This window comes from Salvelinus alpinus, chromosome 3, assembly GCF_045679555.1.
Source record: "Salvelinus alpinus chromosome 3, SLU_Salpinus.1, whole genome shotgun sequence".
In the NCBI taxonomy this organism is placed as follows: domain Eukaryota; kingdom Metazoa; phylum Chordata; class Actinopteri; order Salmoniformes; family Salmonidae; genus Salvelinus; species Salvelinus alpinus.
In genome coordinates this window covers 56850621-56872134 of record NC_092088.1, presented here as the reverse complement: position 1 = coordinate 56872134, position 21514 = coordinate 56850621, and the positions used below count along the sequence as shown (strand labels likewise).

Here is a 21514-nt window from a genome sequence, read left to right as displayed (position 1 = left end):
AGGGCTGAACAGGCCCCCATTAACATCGACAGGGCTGTAGTGGAGTGGGTCCAGAGTTTCAAGTTCTTTGGTGTCCACATCACCAACAAACTATCATGGTCCAAACACACCAAGACAGTTGTGAGATGGCACGACAACACCTTTTCCCCCTCAGAAGACTGAAACGATTTGGCATGGGTCCCCAGTTCCACAGCTGCACCATCGAGAGCACCTTGACCGGTTGCATCACCGCCTGGTATGGCAACTGCTAGGCATCTGACCGTAAGGCGCTACAGAGGGTAGTGCGTACGGCCCAGTACATCGCTGGGGCCAAGCTTCCTGCCATCCAGGACCTACATATTAGGCAGTGTCAGAGGAAGGCCCAAAAATTGTGAAAGACTCCATTCACCCAATTCATAGACTGTTCTCTCTGCTACCACCCCCCCTCTCTGTTTTTACACTGCTGCTACTCGCTGTTTATTATCTATGCATAGTCACTTTACAAATGACCTCGACTAACTTGTACCCCCACATTGACTCGGTACCGGTACCCCCTGTATATAGCCTCATTATTCTTTTATAATTTTCTTGTGTTACTTTTTGATTTGATTCGATTTTTTTCTTTAGTTTATTTTGTAAATATTTTCTTAACTCTATTTCTTGAAATGTGTTGTTGGTTTTAAGGGCTTGTAAGTAAGCATTTCACGGTAAGGTCTACACCTGTTGTATTCGGCGCATGTGACAAATAGAATTAGATTTGATATTTTATTTGTGCACTTTCACCAGCCTGTGAAGTTTATCATAACTTATTTAATTTGTAGCCTAATAAACTGCATGCTTTCTTGAGTCGTAGTGGGAGTACCACACAACATCTCATCGCGTGACTCCAAGTTTACTCCTATATAATGGTTATTATATCAATATTTGCACATAAAGGCGTTTCCACCACCATTTCTCCCATAATTAGTTTTACTGACACAAAAAGATCTCACTTTGTCTATTGTATTTTGTGGGGGGACATTTGCAAAGTTTACAGACACATTTGCTGTTTCTATCAGGCCTGTCATGACATCTTTTTACCGACATGTAGGTTGGATGGAATCCTGGTTTATGTAACACAATAATTAAAACAACAACACACAACAACACACATGGGGACCTAAAATGAATTTCGATTCAAATTCCTATTTTCCCTAACCCTAACCTTAAAGGTGCACTAAGCAGAAATTGCTCCGCCATTTCCTGGTTGCTAAAATTCTAATAGTTTGCCTAATTTTAGTTTGTGATTAACAAGCAAGTATAGTGACGAGAATCATTGTACCATCTAAACTGCTGTGAAATATACTGTATGTTTCATAACTTTAAATATTTTTTGCTGTTTGAAGCTGGTGTACAAAACCGAAAGTAAATGACGCAAAAACTAAACTTAAGAATGGGCAGCATAGAAATAGCGCACATAGAACAGATCTACCGCTCCTTAGACTTGTGTTCAATGAGAATGAAAGATCTATAACATTTCTATATGAATTTGGTCGGGTCGCCCAAAAAGTTGCATATTGCAGGTTTAACCTGTAACCAAAACCCAATTCCTAACCTTAACCCAAACCCCTAAGCTTAAAATAGCCCTTGTCCTAATGTGCAAAGGGGAGCATTTTCCTTGTTTTACTATTCTTGTGGGGCCTTTTTGTGATTCTTGGTCCCCACAAGGGTAGAAGAACCAACACACACACACACACACACACACACACACACACACACACACACACACACACACACACACAGAGACTCCATTGTCGTGTATGTGCATTATATCTGCTGTCTCTTACGCACAGATGCAGGATGCAGTGGGGTGAGAAATTGTAGGCTCTGCAGGGGCTTGCACGAGGAATGGGAAATATGATTTATATCAAATCCGCTCCTTGGTTAGAGGATTTTTTTTGGGTATCTTATTTTTGCGTTGTCAGCAGAAAATATGGTGTGTGATGCTTTTTCACATCCAATAGCCTCCCACGCATCAGAGTTTAGTGGCTCCTAATGCAATACTGTTTTCAAGGCATACTCAATCAAAAGAGGTTTTAGTGTGGTAAATAACTAGCAGTGGCACATGCCATGTTGAATGAATGGATGAGCAGCCAAATGCAGGCATACCCACTGTAAATGTAATTGATCTAGCCAGGGAGCATATAAGGGATTAGGGTACTGTTCCACCTTGTTAGAAATCAATCAGTTTCCAGCAGGTGACTTCAACTCTAGTCCTAGATGGCTAGAAGGAGTCTTAGGCTAGTTTCCCCCTGGTGCTTAATTGTCTAATTTATTATATTGAGTCCACTCACCTGGATTCTCTGGCCTGAATCAATGGCTGATTTAACAGGCAAGGTTTTAAACAGGCAAACTCTGAAGCCCTGTGAGCTGGTTACAGTGTTAAATCTGCTAAATTGGCACGAAACTATTTTGAATCACATCAATGGGTTCTGCAATTTCTTCTTAGTCCAGTATTTCTGCCCCGCAAAGCTACCTCGAAGACACTTTTTTTCTCCTTTCATTTTTAGAACTTAGTGTGTGTGAACCTCAGCAAAAGGAGGGCCCCAGAGGGACTGACAGTGAATGTCATTAGACACCACTGCTACCTGTATGCCACCATGCACCACACAGTGTTACACTATAGGGACACACAATCTACGACGTGGCAAGTCTCACAGGACCAGAGTGTGCAGTATGGAAGGCTCAGGTGTGTCAGACCAGCCTTTGTAGCCAATCAGCTAGCTATCACAGCTTGTTGTCTCAGAACTTGGCTCAGAAGTGTGAGCTGCATTGTGTCTCAGCATTCTAAGAGATACATTGTGGTTTCTCCTGCTGGTATGCGTAGATGTGTCAGTTGTTGAGAACTTTAGAAGCAGTACCCGTAGACAACCACCGTTTTGCAAGAGTAAAGTGAGGGTCAGGGCTGTGAGTCTGCTCATATGCATTTGTGTATGTACTGTACACTATATTTATGTTTCCACAAGCATAGGCACAAGAGTGTGCTTGTTTGTTCCTTGTCCGTTTAGGTTCATGTATATAGTTCCGAGTGTGTGTGTGTGTGTATCAGTGTGCGTGTATGTGTATGTATATCTGCAGTAGACCCTGTTGTAGTGGTGTTGAGTCAGTCCATGCTCCCCACATCTTCCTGTCTAAGTGCTTCAACAGCAGCTCCTGAAGCACACTGCTCTGCTCCTATTATGATAGTACATTTTATACAGATCCTAATTTAACCATAAATCATATCAGTGTCTGCTCTGCACAGAGAGGAGAGGAGCTCTACAGCTGCAGGCTGCTCCCTGTCTCTACAGCACAGCCTACAAGAGCTAACCCCCTGTTAATACTATGCATACTAGACACTTTGGAAGTTTGACAATGTAGTCACAGAGCTATACATGCACTGGGCCAATGATCATTCATTCTGTTTATCCAATTTCTATTTTCATTGTGGCTGCTATCAGATTTTCCTCGATTGGCAATGTATCATACATCATCTACACTAAGCCTGAATGTTAGAACATTCTTAATGCTTACATTGAGCCAGAGTACTGCATACAGTATTACATTAGTCCTAAACTGTCTGTGTAGCTAGGCATAATTCCAACTGAGTAAATCCCTTGTCTTACTGTTTTCAAAAACGTACAATGCAAATACGGTATAGCTGAATCACAAAAATATATTTATGCTTTTTTGTTTTTGGTATGACTGTGTGAGAGGAGGCATTTCATCTTGTGTCGGTGTGTGTGAACAAGTATCTGGTTATGGAAGTGTGGGATGTGTTTGGGTATGTTTGATAGCGTGTTTATGTTATGCTGTAGTACAGATACCACTAGGGCTGTGAGAGAGGGCAGTGTATCCTAATAAAATACCAAATACCAAAACATCTCATTGTACAGAAAATACTAACTTTGCTGTCAAGGGAATAGTATCATGAAACAATATTTACTGAGAGCTATCTTACATTGTCTCTGTGTCAGCTTCTTTAATTGGGTCAGTTACATCTGATTAAAGATGAAAAAATACAATACATCTCTTTGTCAAACTTCTCTATTTGGCTTTGTTCAAAAGAGGGAGGGAGAGATGGAGGAGGGGGAGAGCTCCATTTGGGAATTTGCGCTGGGATGCACAGAGAGAGCTACCGCTCGTAGAGCATATGCCCCAAAGATGAAAAGCTAACAAGCTGCACTGCCTCCCAACACAGAATCCTCATTGTATTTTCCCTGTTAATTCCATTATTTTGATCTCTCTGTGTTTCTCTGAAAATAGGACAGACAGTGGAATTGAAGTGGCATGTCTCTACTGCTGCAGTAGTTAGTTAGTGGTGCACTTCACTGGGTTCCGTGCCTCCTACAGAACAGCAGTATGGAGAAGGACGAGGATGGTCTAGTTTTTCTTGCCAGTGTCAGGGATATCACAGTGGTCCTTAAGGGTCTGTCTATACTTTGTGTGAAAGTCAAGTTTTAATGGGATATTTCTAAGGCTCTATGCAATGTGTTGTTTTTGTCCTGATGATTCGTCACTATGGGTGGAACTGTTTGTTGTTGGTTTTGGCAAAGTTTCTGAGAGAGTGAAAGTAGTTGCCTATGTACTTTGAGAACAGACTGTTATATCTGGAGTAATACCTGTCAAACTTCTGTCAGGAGCTGGATGAGTCAGAGATCATTTATTTGACATGTGTATCTTAAAGCATAATTGAGAAATACTTAATTAAAGTTAGACGATTTGTGATATTTTGGCTTACCCAGGCCTCATTTAAGACTCCATAATGTTTCACAAATATTCCAACAATAAATTATTTCTCTATTATGATTTAAGATACACATGTAAAATACACTACATGGCAAAAAGTATGTGGACACCTGATCGTCGAACATCTCATTCCAAAATCATGGCATTAACATGGAGTTGGTCTCCCCTTTTGCTGCTATAACAGCCTCCACTCTTCTGGGAAGGCTTTTCACTATATATTGGAACATTGCTGCAGGGACTTGCTTCCATTCATCCACAAGAGCATTAGTGAGGTCGGTCACTGATGTTGGATGATTAGGCCTGGCAGTCGGTGTTCCAATTCATCCCAAAGGTGTTCAATGGGGTTCAGGTCAGGGCTCTGTGCACTCCAGTCAAGTTTTTCCACACGGATCTCGACAAACCATTTCTATATGGACCTTGCTTTGTTCATGGAGGCATTGTCATGCTGAAACAGGAAGGGCCTTCCCCAAACTGTTGCCACAAAGTTGGAAGCACAGCATTGTCTAGAATGTCATTGAACGCTGTGGCGTTAAAATTTCCCTTCACTGGAACTAAGGGGCCTAACCTGAACCATGAAAAACAGCCCCAGACCATTATTCCTCATCCACCAAACTTTACAGTTGGCACTATGCATTCGGGCAGGTAGTGTTCTTCTGGCATCCACCAAACCCAGATTTGGGTCAGATGGTGAAGCGTGATTCATTACTCCAGAGAACGCGTTTCCACTGCTCCAGAGTCCAATGGCGGCGAGCTTACACCAATCCAGCCGACGCTTGGCATTGCGCATGGTGATCTTAGGCTTGTGTGCGGCTGCTCTGCCATGGAAACCCATTTCAGGAAGCTCCCGACAAACAGTTATTGTGCTGACGTGGCTTCCAGAGGCAGGTTGGAACTCTGTAGTGAGTTGTGCAACCGAGGACAGATGATTTTTTACACGCTATGCACTTCAGTACTAAGCAGTCCCGTTCTGTGAGCTTGAATGTCCTAACACTTGGCGGCTGAGCCGTTGTTGCTCCTAGACATTTCCACTTCACAATAACAGCACTTACAGTTGACCAGGGCAGCTCTAGCGGGGCAGAAATTTTACAAACTGACTTGTTGGAAAGGTGGCATCCTATGACGGTGCCACGTTGAAAATCACTGAGCTCTTCAGTACAGGCCATTCTCCTGCCAATGTTTGTCTATGGAGATTGCATGGCGGTGTGCTAGATTTTATACACCTGTCAGCAACGGGTGTGGCTGAAATAGCCGAATCCACACATTTTAAGGGTTGTCCACATACCTTTGTGTTGTGTATATGTCAACAGCCCTTCCTCCAAATGACCCTTCTATGGAATCATGTACTTAGACTCACTCATATAATGGCTTAAGAGTATTTTGTCCTCATTATGCCCTCTCTGCCCCAGGTTACCTTGACCTCATTGCTCTGAAACAGCGTTCTATCCATTTCCTCTGCATTCTCTCGATCAGACCACTCAGAATGAGTAACTATAAACACACTCCCCAGTCCCATCATTTTTTGACATACACATGCAATTTCAACTGATCATTTTATCCCCAAGGTTTCGGGTCAGCATATATACAGACGCTAACAGTCATGATTTAAACATTGACTTGCTGTAAACATTCAAACTGTATCTGCCTAATGTTGCTCTTGAGTGTGCAATATGTTTATATTCAATGCTGTTTTGTCCTCTGCAACTATCACATTATGTGACTCACTGTCACTCCCCTCTGGCTAACCCAAGGTCACTGATTTTATTAGGTGAGGACACCAGTGTTGACCCCTTTTCCACCAGAGAGTGGTGTTTAGACATAAACAGAACAGTCCAGGAAGATGTCAGATTCGCCCGAGAGCTCAGGCCCATGTTCAGCCCTGTCACTCTCCTGTCTGACTCACTGACTTACAGGTTTGACTCACAGGTTTGTGTGTTGTGCATCATTGTGAGAAGACTGACAGTGTTGTCCTCTTTCTCCTCTCTCCCCTGCTCTCCTCTCTCTTTCTTTCTCCTCCCTTTGTTTTATTTGATCATGGCAGCTTGCAAGTGCAACGGACATGCCAATCTATGTCAGGTGTCAACAGGGAAATGTTACTGTCAAACCAAGGGGATCAAGGGAGACCAGTGCCAGCTGTAAGTATGATGTATTTTGTCTTAGCACACTTCCTTATCAACCCTTTTGCATCATTCCACCACAACAGCAATACATAGGGTGATTTTAGCTCCTACCATGTTAACGGTATATCCCACTACTACTGTTTGACCTGGTCGTCTCTAGCTGTGGATGAGATGTGGGGCTGTACTCGCTCTGAACCTTTGAGTCTCACAGTGTCAGCAATTTGTCTCTCTGTTAATTTGCGTTTAGGGCCTTAAAGCCCAGGCTTTAGTACCAGTAATGGGGGTTGGCACAGGGGCCACAGCACCCACTGTGTTTTTGCCATCTGAGTGCCAGGCCGGCCTTCTGCAGCACTATAATACCCCAAAGTGCCTTCACTGGCGCGGTAAAGGCAGGGTGAAAAATGCTGCATCAATAAATCTGGGAGTAGAGGAGTGGAGGAGTGCACTGCTACCACTGGCACTGTGGTGTTCTAATGAGGTCTACTCAACTCTGGAAGGTGCCTGTGTGCGTGCGTGTGTGCGCACGTGCGCGTGTGTGAGTTTGCATGCACGTGTCTTTGAGGGATTGAGAGATTGATGAAGAAAGTAAGTCTGCATGCATATATTGTGTAGAATAGTCTCTCTGTGAATGTGAAATCATGTTTGCATGTGTATTTTATAGCAGTGCTTTGAATACGAGTGAAAAGGTTTTGTTTTGCAAATGGGACATCTCTCATCATTACCATCTGACCTTTGCTCCCTTTACAGGACTGACATGCTGTGCAGTCTCCTGCGTTGCTCACACGTGCATGCACACTCTCTATTAACCCTCTAGAGTCTAGAGTCGAAGCCCTGTCTAAGCCGGTGGAGGGGAGGGTTGGTTCTAAGCTAACATATGGCATTGTTTTAAGATGGTCATACCAACAATCGTTTAGCTATTTGATTTAGAATTTTAAGTCCCCTTAAGGTATAAAAATATATAATATATACAAAAATGATTGGATGAAACACTGAATTTGGCATTACTGCTATTAGCCAATAGAAATGCATTGAATAACAGATTCACTACATGAAACAACAGATAGTCCCCCCCAAAATCTAAAGGAACTTTGTTTTGCAGTGTCTGTCCTATATCTGAGAGAGATAAGAAAGATCAGGAGACATTTTTTGAAATGTCTTTTTACATGTAGTTGAATGCCTAAAATAAGGGGATAAATATCTCCATATATACTTCCATTCATTTTTTAAAACTGGTACTGGGGACCTTCAGATGAGTCTTGTGAGGCTTGAGAGCGTCCAATGGCAAAACGGAGAACACCATTGTGTTCATGAGAGTCTCAGATTTCCACAGAGTGGTCATAATATACTGAACAAAAGTATAAATGCAACATGTAAGGTGTTCGTTTCATGAGCTGAAATAAAAGATCCCAGAAATGTTCCATACACACAAAATAACACATTTCTCTCAAATTTGGTGCACATATTTTTTTTACATCCCTGTTAGTGAGCATTTCTCATTTGCCAAGATAATCCATCCACCTGACAGTTGTGGCATATCAATGAACTGATTTAACAGCATGATCATTACACATGTGCACCTTGTGCTGGGGACAATAACTGGCCACTCGAAAATGTGCAGTTTTGTCACACAACACAATGCCACAGATGTCTCAAGTTGAGGGAGAATGCAATTGGCATGCTGACTGAAGGAATGTCCACCAGAGCTGTTGCCAGATAATTGAATGTGAATTTCTCTACCATAAGCTGTCTCCAACGTCGTTTTAGAGAATTTGGCATTACGTTCAACCGGCCTCACAACCACAGACCACATGTAACCACGCCAGTCCAGGACCTCCGCATTCAGCTTCTTCACCTACGGGATGGTTTGAGACGAGCCACCAGGACAGCTGGTGAAACTGTGGTTTTGCACAACCGAAGAATTTCTGCACAAGCTGTCAGAAATCGTCTCAGGGAAGCTCATCTGCATGCTCATCATCTTCACCAGGGTCTTGACCTGACTGCAGGTGTAAAGCTCACCACCATTTGACTCTGGAGCAGTGGAAACGCATTCTCTGGATTGATGAATCTGGGTTTGATGGATGCCAGGAGAACGCTACCTGCCAAAATGCATAGTGCCAACTGTAAGGTTTGTTGAAGCAGTAATAATGGTCTGGAGCTGTTTTTCATGGTTCGGGCTAGAACGCATAGTTCCAGTGAAGGGAAATCTTAATGCTACAGCACACAATGACAGTCTGGACGATTCTGTGCTTCTAACTTTGTGGCAACAGTTTGGGGAAGGCCCTTTCCTATTTCAGCATAACAATGCCTCCGTCCACAAAGCGAAGTACATACAGAAATGGTTTGTCGAGATCGTTGTGGAAGAACTTGACTGGCCTGCACAGAGCCCTGACCTCAACCCGATCGAACACCTTTGGGATGAATTGGAACTCCGACTGCAAACCAGGCCTAATCTCCCACATTAGTGCCCAACCTCACTAATGCTCTTGTCCCCACAGCAATGTTCCAACATCTATTGAAAAGCTTTCCAAGTCCTAGTTTTTCCACCCTTTTCAATCTAAACCAAATTGGTTGTTTACAGTAGATTCATGACTCCTCAAAAAATATGTTAACCTGTACAGTATCAAACTAGGCTACAGAAAAAGAGATTCAACGTGATAGTGATTAAACCATGCACAGAACAAATGTTGTTGTTTTTAATCCGCAAAACTCTGAATGTTGGTGAATGGTGAACGTGGACGGTCAGCAACTTGGAAAAATACTTCCTATTTTTCAGTCATCCTTCACTTAGATACTTGAAGTGTCGTGAGTGAGAGCAGTCGGCTTCCCGCATTGATATATCATTTTCTCTCCGCTGCCGGCACTGTGCGTGATTGCTTGATGTCAATTTCCAATCAAATGCTTTTACCGTCAAAACTCTGTTTGTTTTTCTGAGAGTTTTCTCAAAATTGCTGTGTGTAATGGAAGGCATTTATTTATTTGCCATTTTGATTATGAACGAGCGATTTCCCCTGGGCTGGCGGTAAGCGCCCCCATCCCCCTGCTTCAGCAGGTGTGCACGCTCTGGCGGGCTGCAATAAAGGAACCATTAGCAAGAGCAGGATGCCTGTGTCTGTGCGTGGGTGGTTTTGTTTTGTGCGCTTGTGGCGTGCATGTATATGAGTTTGTTTTTGTGACCAACTGTTGTTAAGTTATATAGTTATATATATTTGTTAAATATTTGTAGATATAATAAGTATAGTGAATGTATATGTATGTGTTCGTCAGCCATATCAGTGTGCCTGTGTGTGTTTTTACTTGTTTGTGTGTACATTGTGTGTGTGTGTGTGTGTGTGTGTGTGTGTGTGTGTGTGTGTGTGTGTGTGTGTGTGTGTGTGTGTGTGTGTGTGTGTGTGTGTGTGTGTGTGTGTGTGTGTGTGTGTGTGTGTGTGAAGGTTTTGCGCCGGACAAGTGACCGGGAAGATAAAAATGTATCGGACATTTGAGAAATTTACCGGTCATCCATATGCGTTGGGTGCATAACCCACTAGGGCACGGGTCAGGAACCTATGGCTCCCGAGCCAGGTGTGGCTCTTTTGATGATTGCATCTGGCTCGCAGATAAAACAAAATATTCTCACTTGTTTTAATCCATCCATCGATTTTTCACTGCTCATGTCCTGTTCAGGGCTGCAGGAGCAATTGTCCATTATTTTAATTAAATGATACTGGCCTACGTTGGCCGTTGCTAGGTAAAACAGGTAAACGCCTCCTTTTGAATCAGTCTGCTCGGTCATTAGCTCAAAGCTAACCCTTCGACGAAGAAGATGGCGAAAAGAAAAAAAGATGACGAGTATCGTACATTTCAGGACGAATGGACCGAAGAATTCGCCTTTGTGGAGAGAGCAGGTTCTGCGGTGTGTCTAATTTGCAATGACAAAATTACATCGATGAAACGGTCGAATGTAAAGCGGCACTTCGACACGCGCCATGCTACCTTTGCATCAAAATACCCTGCGGGAGACAGCAGAAAGAAAGCGTGCCAAGAGCTACTGAGCAGGGTGCAAGCTAGCCAGCAGCAACTCCGCGTATGGACCCGGCAAGGTGACTATAATTCCGCTAGCTTTGCTGGATCTTTAGCAATAGTGAGGAACGGAAAACCATTCACAGATGGCGAGTATGCTAAAACGTTCATGCTGGATGTAGCCAATGAACTTTTTGATGATTTTCCGAACAAAGACAAGATAATTAAACGGATACAAGACATGCCTCTGTCGGCAAGAACTGTTCATGATCGTACCATCGTGATGGCAAACAAAGTGGAGGAAACGCAAGTGAAGGACATAAATGCAGCGCCGTTCTTTTCCCTGGCTTTGGATGAGTCAACAGACGTGAGCCATTTGTCGCAGTTCAGCGTGATTGCAAGATATGCTGTTGGTGACACACTGCGCGAAGAAAGTCTTGCAGTTCTGCCATTAAAAGGGTCCACAAGAGGTGAGGATTTATTTAAGTCTTTCATGGAGTTTGCTCAAGAAAAAAATCTACCTATCGATAAACTTCTCTCAGTGTGTACTGATGGTGCTCCGTGTATGGTGGGGAATAAAAAAGGATTTGTGGCGCTTCTCCGTGAACATGAAAATAGACCCATCCTAAGTTTCCATTGCATTCTACACCAGGAGGCACTTTGTGCTCAGATGTGTGACAGGCAGTTTGGGGAAGTGATGTCGCTGGTCATTCGTGTGATCAACTTTATTGTTGCTCGAGCCTTAAATGATCGCCAGTTTAAAACACTGCTGGATGAAGTTGGAAATAACTATCCTGGTCTGCTTTTGCACAGCAATGTGCGTTGGTTGTCAAGAGGGAAGGTGCTTAGCCGTTTTGCGGCTTGCCTGAAAGAAATCCGGACTTTCCTTGAAAGGAAAGGCATCGAGCATCCTGAGCTAGCCCAAACTGAGTGGCTCCTCAAGTTTTACTATCTCGTAGATATGACTGAACATCTGAACCAGCTCAACGTGAAAATGCAAGGCATTGGAAATACAGTGTTATCCCTTCAACAAGCTGTGTTTGCTTTTGAAAACAAGCTAGAACTTTTCATCATGGATCTTGAAACAGGTCGTTTACTACATTTTGAAAAACTGAGCCAATTTAAAGATGCATGCACAGCAAGTGAGCCTATTCAAAACTTTGATCTCCACCAGCTAGCTCGCTGCACATCCAGTCTCCTACAGTCCTTCAAAGCACGCTTTGGAGAATTTCGTGAGCACACTCGTCTTTTTAAGTTCATCACCCTTCCAAACGAGTGTTCACTGAACACCGCCGACCTGAGTTACATTCCTGGTGTCTCCGTCAGAGATTTTGAAGCAGAAGTGGCTGACCTGAAGGCCTCAGACATGTGGGTGAATAAGTTCAAGTCACTGAATGAAGATTTGGAAAGAATCACACGACAGAAAGCGGAGTTGGCGAGCAAGCACATGTGGACAGAAATGAAAAAACTTCAACCCGAAGACCAGCTGATTCTCAAAACTTGGAACGCGCTTCCTGTCACATACCACACACTGCAGCGTGTGATTATTGCTGTATTGACCATGTTTGGATCTACGTATGCATGTGAGCAGTCATTCTCACATCTTAAAAACATCAAGTCCAACCTACGATCACGTTTAACGGATGAAAGCCTCAACGCTTGCATGAAGCTTAACCTCACCAAGTACCAACCAGACTACAAAGACATCAGCAAATCCATGCAGCACCAGAAGTCGCATTAATGGTGTATTATAACAACATTATTTAAGAATAAATTCAGAGGCTTATTATACTGACATTTAGTTGAATTCACTTTTAAAATATATTATATGGCTCTCACTGAAATAAATTTCCAAATTTTTTGCTTTCATGGCTCTCTTAGTCAAAAAGGTTCCCGACCCCTGCACTAGGGTGTCCACCCACACAGTCAACGCCATCAATAAACAAAGGATATTGGCCAAATGAGCCACATTTACATGTGCTTAGAATCATCCTTTGACAAATTACAAAACACTATTCCTTGTGTTTTGATTTGTAGCATATGTGAAACTTCATAGCCTATTGTTTTATTGGTTTTTACTTTCCATAAACAATAAATGTCCAACTCCCGGTTCAGCGGTCTGAGATTTGAGCACTAAATGCATCAGGGCATTGCATGCATAGGCTTAGGCGTCCACTGTATGATATAAACATAGAAATATACACTACCGTTCAAAAGTTTGGGGTCACTTAGAAATGTCCTTGTTTTTGAAAGAAAAGCTATTTTTTTGTCCATTTAAAATAACATCATAACATTGATCAGAAATACAGTGTAGACATTGTTAATGTTGTAAATGACTATTGTAGTTGAAATGGCAGATTTTTTATGGATATCTACATAGGTGTACAGAGGGCCATTATCAGCAACCATCACTTCTGTGTTCTAATGGCACATTGTGTTAGCTAATCCAAGTTTATCATTTAAAAGGCTAATTGATCATTAGAAAACCCTTTTGCAATTATGTTAGCACAGCTGAAAACTGTTGTTCTGTTTAAAGAGGCAATAAAACTGGCCTTCTTTAGACTAGTTGAGTATCAACATTTGTGGGTTTGATTACAGGTTCAAAATGGGCAAAAACAAAGTACTTTCTTCTGAAACTCGTCAGTCTATTCTTGTTCTGAGAAACGAAGGCTATTCCATGTGAGAAATTGCCAAGAAACTGAAGATCTTGTACAACGCTGTGTACTACTCCCTTCACAGAATATCACAAACTGGCCCTAACCAGAATAGAAAGAGGAGTGGGAGGCCCCAGTGCACAACTGAGCAAGAGGACAAGTACATTAGAGTGTCTAGTTTGAGAAACGGACGCCTCACAAGTCCTCAACTGGCAGCTTCATTAAATAGTACCCGCAAACACCAGTCTCAACGCCAACAGCGAAGAGGCGACTCCAGGATGCTGGCCATTTCCAGCTACAGTCCTTGGTAGCGGGCCGCGTCGGTGGGACTGTATTATCCTCAAAGTGTTTAGGTGTTTAGTTGTCTGGAAGCAAGACGTTTGTGTCTGTGACATGGCTGGTTTTCTTTTTGTAGTCTGTAATTGCCTGTAGACCCTGTGTTAAAGGAATTTAATTCCTATATGTTAGCAACCAATTCAATTAAAACACTCTGCCCATACATAAGAATTTGTAAGATACTTATTAGCATAAAATGGACAGAAACCAGTCTCAAAATCAATCAATCAATAGCGTTTATTCTCGAGAGTACTGATCATAGTACAATTTACATCAGGTTATATAATAAAAATGACACCATAGGTTTTAAAATGTCCTTCCTCCTCTCGGATACAATGGCAGTACAGTTAGCGTTCTTATTTTGTCTGCCATCTGTTAAACAATCTGCAACCAGCCCAAGGTCTCACCCCTCCCTGGGTAGAGACAGAATTTCCTGTAAGGAACACATCATTCCAGCCTGTCTGAAGATAACTGCATTCTTTCTAACAAGGAACACATTATATTCAACATTATGATTATAATAAGATTCATTCATCCATACAGTAACATAGTAGTATTCTGTTTAGTTATTATGCTAAGTCAAATGTATACATATTTTAGTCATTATTCATAAAAATCCTGTAACACCCTGCCACATACGTCTTGTGTCTGAGCCTTTGAATTGCACCTCCACCTTGTCCCTGTACCGGCATTTCGCTTGTTTGATTGCCTTGCGGATGGAATAACTACACTGTGTATATTCAACCATATTTCCAGAGATCTTTCCATGGTTGAATGCGGTGGTTCGCGCTTTCAGTTTTGTGCGAATGCCACCATATATCCACGGTTTCTGGTTAGGGTAGGTTTTAATAGTTACAGTGGGCACAACATCTCCAATGCACTTCCTTATAAACTCACTCACAGAGTCAGCGTATAAATCAATGTTATTCTCTGAGGCTTCCTGGAACATTTCCCAGTCCGCGTGATCAAAACAATCTTGAAGCGTGGATTCCGATTGGTCAGACCAGCGTTGAATGGTTCTAGTCACAGGTACATCCTGTTTGAGTTTCTGCCTGCAGGACGGTAGGAACAAAATGGAGTCGTGGTCGGATTTGCCGAAGGGAGGGTGGGGGAGGGCCTTGTATGTATCGCAGAAGTTAGAGTAGCAGTGGTCCAGTGTATTACTCGCACGAGTGCTGCAGTCAATGTGCTGATAGAATTTAGGTAGCCTTGTTCTTAAATTAGCTTTGTTAAAATCCCCAGCTACAATAAATTCAGCCTCAGGATATATAGTTTCCAGTTTACATAAAGTCCAGTGATCTTCCTTGAGGGCCATCAAGGTATCTGCTTGGGGGGTATACGCTGCTGTGACTATAATCGAAGAGAATTCTCTTGGGAGATAATTTGGTTGGCATTTGATTGTAAGAAATTCTAGGTCTAGTGGACAGAAGGACTTGAGTTCCTGTATGTTGTTATGATTACACCATGAGTAGTTAATTATGAAGCATACACCCCCGCCCTTCTTGTTACCAGAAATATGTTTGTGTCTGTTGGCTCGACGCATGAAGAAACACAGTGGCTGTACCGACTCCGACAACATATCCCGAGAGAGCCATGTTTCCGTGAAATAGAGAATGTTACAATCTCTGATGTCTCTCTGGAAGGCAACCCTTGCCTTAATTTCGTCCACCTTGTTTAGAGACTGGACATTGGAGAGTAATATACTCGGAAGCATTGGGTGGTGTGCACGCCTACGAATTCTGACCAGGATGCCGCTCGGTCTACCTCTACCGCAGCGACGTTGTTTTGGGGTCGGCCTCTAGGATTAGATCCAATGTCCTGGGTGGTGGAGCAAACAAAGGCTCCGCTTTGGGAAAATTGGATTCCTGGTCGTAATGTTGGTAAGATGACATCGCTCTTATATCCAATAGTTCTTACCATCTGTATGTAATAACACTTAAGATTTTCTGGGCTAACAATGTAAGAAATAATACATAAAAAACAAAATACTGCATATTTTCCTAAGGACTCGAAGCGAGGCGACCATCTCTGTCGGCGCCATCTTGCAATGGTCTTTTGCCACTCTGTATCTCAAATCCATATTAAAAATATTTTTTAAAATGTATATTTGCTATTGAGCTCAAAATTGAGAGTTGAGAAAAAAAAGCTGAATGCTGAGAACATCCTTTCTCCACCCAAGTTGTGTTTTCCCCGCATTTGGATTTTAAAATGTTATACTATCAGAACACTTTTTTTTTCTCTCCCGGAGCTTTTCTTTTCCTTGGGAAAGGAGAGAGAGAGTGGCTCGCTCAACACAAAAGCAGGCCCCAACAAAACAGGCACAGGGGCAAGCAGGAAGAGACTTTGATTATATGAGGATACATGAGGATACATGAGGATCATGAGGATAATGTACTTTTCTATTTGACCAAATCATGGTTTTAGCCTCTTAAACAAAATGGTCACAGTCTGTAGTCCATTCTTGTAGGCTTTTCAGTATAGACATACTCTCTAACTTTCATTTTACTTCAATGAGGCCTCATCTTCTTTTTTTGGGGTTATTTTTTACCCCTTTTTCTCCCCAATTTCATGATGTCCAATTCGTAGTTACAGTCTTGTCCCACTGCTGCAACTCCCATACGGACTCGGGAGAGGCGAAGGTTGAGAGCCGTGTATCCTCCGAAACACGACCCCGCCAAGCCGCACTGCTTCTTGACACACTGCTCGCTTCACCCGGAAACCAGCCGCACCAATGTGTCAGAGGAAACACCATACAGCTGGCTGAAGTCAGCGTGCATGCGCCCGGCCGCCACAAGGAGTCACTAGAGCGGGATGGGACAAGGACATCCCAGCCGGCCAAATCCTCCCGTAACCCGGATGATGCTGAGCAAATTGTGCGCCGTCACATGGCCGGCTGCGACACAGCCCGGGATCGTACCCGGATCTGTAGTGTTGCCTCTAGCACTGTGATGCAGTGCTCTCTTGCTCTTTCATTCTCCTCAGCAGAGGCAGCTCGCAAGGAGCAAGAGAATAGTGCTCGAAATCGGGGCTACAATTTGGCAGGCTGCAATTTTATTTATCGGCTTTTCATTTATTTTATCGCACAAAAGCCGGCAATGTGGTTGGGTTGTTCATTCTCTGAGGGGGCTTTTTGTCCTTTGCTCCAGAGTTGTCTCACAGTGCCTTTGTCTGCTTAGATCTGCAGTGCGGACATCAAGCTCACTGGCCCACTCTACATAGGCTGCAAACAAGCATGCACACCAGCACACACACACGTGAGCTGGGGTACAATACATCTGATATATGTAGAATGAAGTGTACTTCCTGAATTTCCATTTACAAGATGAAAAGAGAGAAAAAAGGATCAATGCAGACCCACTCGCTAACAAATTACTGTTTTTTTTACACACAACCAAACAAACTGTTATGCAGACAGAAACACACTGGTATGGAGTGTGTTGTCTCTTCACCATTGCCTGTGTATGATTGCCTGTTACAGCCCAAGAGCTGGGTACATGGTGCGTGGTGGGACGCTTGATTGGTTTCCAGTCACACATTGAGCAAGGGAATAGTCCTGGCCAGTCCTGGCCAGGGTCATGGGGTGAGGTCAGTGGGTTAGGGAGTTACTGTAGGGTCATTGGATCTAGGCCACAGAGCCAAATTTAACCAAGAAAGAAACAAATCCAATTCCAGTACTTATCTCAACACCTCATCACATCACGCAGCTGATGCTTTTCAATATCTGGTGTGCTACCCTGTTTAAAATTGTATTCATTCATGCGTGTCTGTTCAGATGTGTGTGTGTGTGTGTGTGTGTGTGTGTTTTGGGGTGGCAGATAGCAAAGAGGACCGTTGGGCAAGTAACAGAACGGTTGCTGGTTTGATTCCTCTCGCCCCAACTAGGTTAAAAATCTGTCGATGTGCCCTTAAGCAAGGCACTTAACCCCAATTTCTCCTGTAAGTCGCTCTGGATAAGAGTGTCTGCTAAATGACTAAAATGTAAATGTTTTCAAATACAGTAGGTGTGTATTTGCGAGTATACCGTGTATTCCTGTGAGCTCTTGCCTGCGTGCCCATGAACCAGCGAGGCAGAGCAATGTTTGATGGAGGGAGATGTGAGCCTTAAGTGGTGGACAAGGGAAATTTGCACTGAGCAAATAAATGTCAAGTTAAGTGCCTGTTGAAATTGCCTCCATGTGGGAAGCAGGCTGCATCCAAGCGTTGCTGTCGGGGAGAAAATAGGAAATAAAAGGCAGAAGAACAGCAGCCATGACAGATTTCAGAAAACACTATTATAATCTCTTCAATTTTGGATCTGCTGGATTGTCTCCATATAGAGCCAGCCTGAGGGCCAGAGTCCTTCCTACAGTAACACCTTAACCTGTTTAGGTCTGCCCTTGTTTGCGCTCTGCTGCTAATGATCTTTTTCTTGTGTGTTTGTTTTGATTAGGAATGAGTACTCTGTGAATGTGTGTGTGCGTGCGCTCAGCTGTACGATTGTGCACCCTGATACATGTCAGACATGTTTTTAAGTTATGTACCCAGTAGGTCCCTCAGGTCCTCTGGCACTGGCCTTTTAACTATCCCGAAGCCTAGGACCAAGAGGCATGGAGAGGCAGCCTTGAGTTACTATGCCCCCAGCCTCTGGAATAGCCTGCCAGAGAACCTGAGGGGTGGCAAAACTGTGGACATATTTAAAATACAGTTGAAGTCAGAAGTTTACATACACCTTAGCCAAATACATTTAAACTCAGTTTTCACAATTCCTGACATTGAATTCGAGTGAAGATTCCCTGTCTTAGGTCAGTTAGGATCACCACTTTATTTTACGAATGTGAAATGTCAGAATAATAGTAGAGAGATTGATTTATTTCAGCTTTTATTTCTTTCATCACATTCCCAGTGGGTCAGAAGTTTACATACACTGAATTAGTATTTGGTAGCATTGCCTTTAAATTGTTTAACATGGGTCAAACGTTTCGGGTAGCCTTCCACAAGCTTCCCACACTAAGTTGGGTGAATTTTGGCCCATTCCTCCTGACAGAGCTGGTGTAACTGAGTCAGGTTTGTAGGCCTCCTTGCTCTCACGCACTTTTACAGTTCTGCCCACAAATTTTCTATGGGATTGAGGTCAGGGCTTTGTGATGGCCACTCCAATACCTTGACTTTGTTGTCCTTAAGCCATTTTGCCACAACTTTGGAAGTATGCTTGGGGTCACTTTGGAAGACCCATTTGCGACCAAGCTTTAACTTCCTGACTGATGTCTTGAGATGTTGCTTCAATATATCCACGTAATTCTCCTACCTCATGATGCCATCTATTTTGTGAAGTGCACCAGTCTCTCCTGCAGCAAAGCACCCCCACAACATGATGCTGCCACCCCAGTGCTTCACGGTTGGGATGGTGTTCTTCGGCTTGCAAGCCCCACCTTTTTCCTCCAAACATAACAATGGTCATTATGACCAAACAGTTCTATTTTTGATGTTAGACTATTAGTATGATGTTTTTCCCCATGTGCAGTTTCAAACCGTAGTCTGGCTTTTATATGGCGGTTTTGGAGCAGTGTCTTCTTCCTTGCTGAGCGGCCTTTCAGGTTATGTCGATATAGGACTCGTTTTACTGTGGATATAGATACTTTTGTACCCGTTTCCTCCAGCATCTTCACAAGGTCCTTTGCTGTTGTTCTGGGATTGATTTTCACTTTTCGCACCAAAGTACATTAATCTCTTGGAGACAGAACGCGTCTCCTTCCTGAGCGGTTTGACGGCTGCGTGGTCCCATGGTGTTTATTCTTCCGTACTATTGTTTGTACAGATGAACATGGTACCTTCAGGCGTTTGGAAATTGCTCCCAAGGATGAACCAGACTTGTGGAGGTCTACCATTTTTTGTCTGTAAAAAATTGTTGGAAAAAATGATTGTGTCATGCACAAAGTAGATGTCCTAACCGACTTGCCAAAACTATAGTTTGTTAACAAGACATTTGTGGAGTGGTTGAAAAATGAGTTTTAATGACTCCAACCTAAGTGTATGTCAACTTCCAACTTCAACTGTTGATCTTAAAACACCTTTTTCACTATGCTTTTCCTTAGGGTGCTTTTTAGTGTTGCAATTTTTATTGCTATTATTTTGTTATTTATCCTCATGTTTCTGTTTTTATCTGCATTGTTTTTATAAAACAATTTTCCTGTGAAGCATTTTGCGTTGCATTCATGTCTGAAATGTGCTATGTAAGTAAAGCTTGAATTAATTTGATTAGATAAGTGTGTGTGTTTGCATTGTTGCTGTGCATGCAAAAGTGTGAAATCAAAGGTAGGTACTTCTTCTTACGTGGTGAGTCTAATTAAAAGACTCCTTCCTATCAGACAGACAGACAAACTCAACAGTTCCCCCTTCCTTTCCTGCTTCTCCTGACACTTAGGTTATATCCGTGCTCCCCTAGAACCTTGGTCCCAGAGGAGAGCGATGTAAACAGACTCAGTTTCAGAGGTTTATTTTGGCACTGCTGTTGCCACCCTGCCTTGCACGCTGTGTGGCCCAATGGGGTCATGGCATAGGTGGGTTTGTGCGAGTGAGAGGGGGAAGTTGGCTTTTTAAATAGATCCAATCTCCCATCTCAGCATTTACCTCAGCATGCTCCTCCTGTTACTGACAGCAACTGATGCATGAACAGACAAACCACACTCTCTCTCTCCCTCCACACACACACACACACACACACACACACACACACACACACACACACACACAGCGATGGCACGCGCCCACAGCGACCTTTAATCTTCAGACCTTCTGCCCTCTGTCACGGCTCACAGAGAAAGCCGTGCTGAGGGTTCACAGAGAGTCAAACACTCTTCACACAGCCTGTGTGTGTGTTCTGTTGTCTGGGGAAAAGCTGAGACTGTGGCAGCCTAATGGCAGATTAAGGGTCCCGAAGGACAGTGGTGCTTTTCTCTGTCATCCCAGTCTGTGAGCGTAGGAGTGAAAGGCAGCCAAACAGACAGAAGAGAGACTGGGGAAGGAAGCCAGTGTGGTACACCCATCTTGGCACCATTACCACTTAAGCTACTTAACCAGCCAGCCCCTAGCTGAGTGTTAAGTGTTAGTGTTCTCTGGGGAGATGGCGAGTGGGGCTGGGGGCCCCTTCTAAAGTCCCCGTGGTGCATCTTAAAATTGCTGTCATGTTCTAAAGATTAACTGAGGAAAATATTTTTGTCTTGGCCTTGCCTTTGTGTAAGGGGAATACAATCGGTTCCAAACTGGTATCCTCACAAGGCATTCAACAAATAGAGGGACTGAGGCGTACAAACCAGATAACACTGCTGCGGCCTTTGTGTTTGAATTGAAGTCTTCTTGAGCAGTTTTGTGGGGTTATTGTTTACAACGCCCTCTATAAGAACAATACAGAAGGATAAAGCTCCGTCCTTGGCTATGAAATATTCATTACTGCTACTTTATGACCCTCATACCAAGGGTTGGCCAGCCACTGAATGAAATCTGTTTTGTTATGTATAAGCACAGGAAAGTGAGCATTGCCTACCTTATTTCGCTGTACCACTGCCTGACCAGCCTTGCAAACCCTAGCAATTACGTTCTGAATCCATTCATTGACTCAAGGGGCAGATTTAACGATGTATCATATCTGTTTCGATAGGCTTGTCAAAATAGTGGAGTATGTGTTTA

At 43.2% G+C, this 21514-nt stretch overlaps 1 protein-coding gene across 3 annotated transcripts in view; it reads left to right on the top strand.

Moving 5' to 3' along the window:
- The window catches only part of LOC139570983 (attractin-like protein 1), a 352370-nt gene that overhangs the window by 134515 nt on the left and 196341 nt on the right, over positions 1-21514 (top strand). For all 3 annotated transcript variants that reach the window (XM_071393395.1, XM_071393394.1, XM_071393396.1), the window contains one exon: positions 6785-6878. In XM_071393395.1, the coding sequence (XP_071249496.1) occupies positions 6785-6878 (94 nt within the window). The remainder of the gene's footprint in view (positions 1-6784; positions 6879-21514) is intronic.